The following is a 766-nucleotide window of genomic DNA, read 5'->3' as shown; positions in this document are numbered from 1 at the left end:
TTTCCAGAGAGAAACTGTGTGTTTGTATGAAGTTATGGAGGAGACCATATTTTAATTAAATCTCACTGAGAGCATTAAGTCAAAAGGACATAGATCTCTCAGGGTGAATATTTGCTTTAACGGGATGTTTTATGCAGGTGGTTCAGTTCTGGCTTCATTTTAAGTTTAAAAGAAATGAATGCAACAATTGTGTGAGTGGCCCGGCCCCCTGCTAGAAGCCGTCCCTCGGCTCCTGGGATGAGGCTGGCAGCAGGAGCCCTGACATTAGTGTTGCTCTCTGGCTGCCTGCTGTCTCCAACCATGGCTGCACAGCTGGTCGTAGCTCTGCTGGCTTTCACCTCCCTGAGCGTCGCCTCTGAGCCGGACTGTAAAGAACTCGTTAAACCTCTGCTGCTGGACAGCCACAGCCCTGTGAGTATCTGGCTTCATTTGGTAGGAGAGAGTCGTGCGTCAGCTTGAAGTGCAACAGATCCGAACAGCTGAAGTAAATCCACAAACAAAACAACGGGCTAAACTGTGACTAAAACTACCTGCACTATTTAATGGTTCTTTGTAATTTATTATAAATTATTCATAGTTCTGCAGTACAAAGACAACATATAAGAATAAAACTGTATTTTTTTATTCATTCTACAATATTAAAATATAAAGCATATTGAACTTTATTGCAATATTTAAACAGATTGCAGTTTAATGTTGACAGCCTTTATTATAACTAAAAGTGTTATGTATGTATATATATATATATATATATATATATATATAT

At 39.3% G+C, this 766-nt stretch overlaps 1 protein-coding gene across 1 annotated transcript in view; it reads left to right on the top strand.

Annotated features, from left to right (window-relative positions):
- Nucleotides 1–247: 247 nt before the first annotated feature.
- LOC119413426 overlaps nt 248–766 on the top strand; it is a 5,030-nt gene continuing 4,511 nt past the window's right edge. Inside the window, exon 1 of the mRNA XM_037680476.1 lies at nt 248–411. Coding sequence (XP_037536404.1) covers nt 301–411 — 111 coding nt within the window. The 5' untranslated portion in view covers nt 248–300. The remainder of the gene's footprint in view (nt 412–766) is intronic.

This window comes from Nematolebias whitei, chromosome 8, assembly GCF_014905685.2.
Source record: "Nematolebias whitei isolate Nwh7 chromosome 8, NemWhi1, whole genome shotgun sequence".
Taxonomy (NCBI): domain Eukaryota; kingdom Metazoa; phylum Chordata; class Actinopteri; order Cyprinodontiformes; family Rivulidae; genus Nematolebias; species Nematolebias whitei.
Note: the sequence above shows the minus strand (reverse complement) of the source record. Positions and strands in the feature narration are given on the sequence as shown.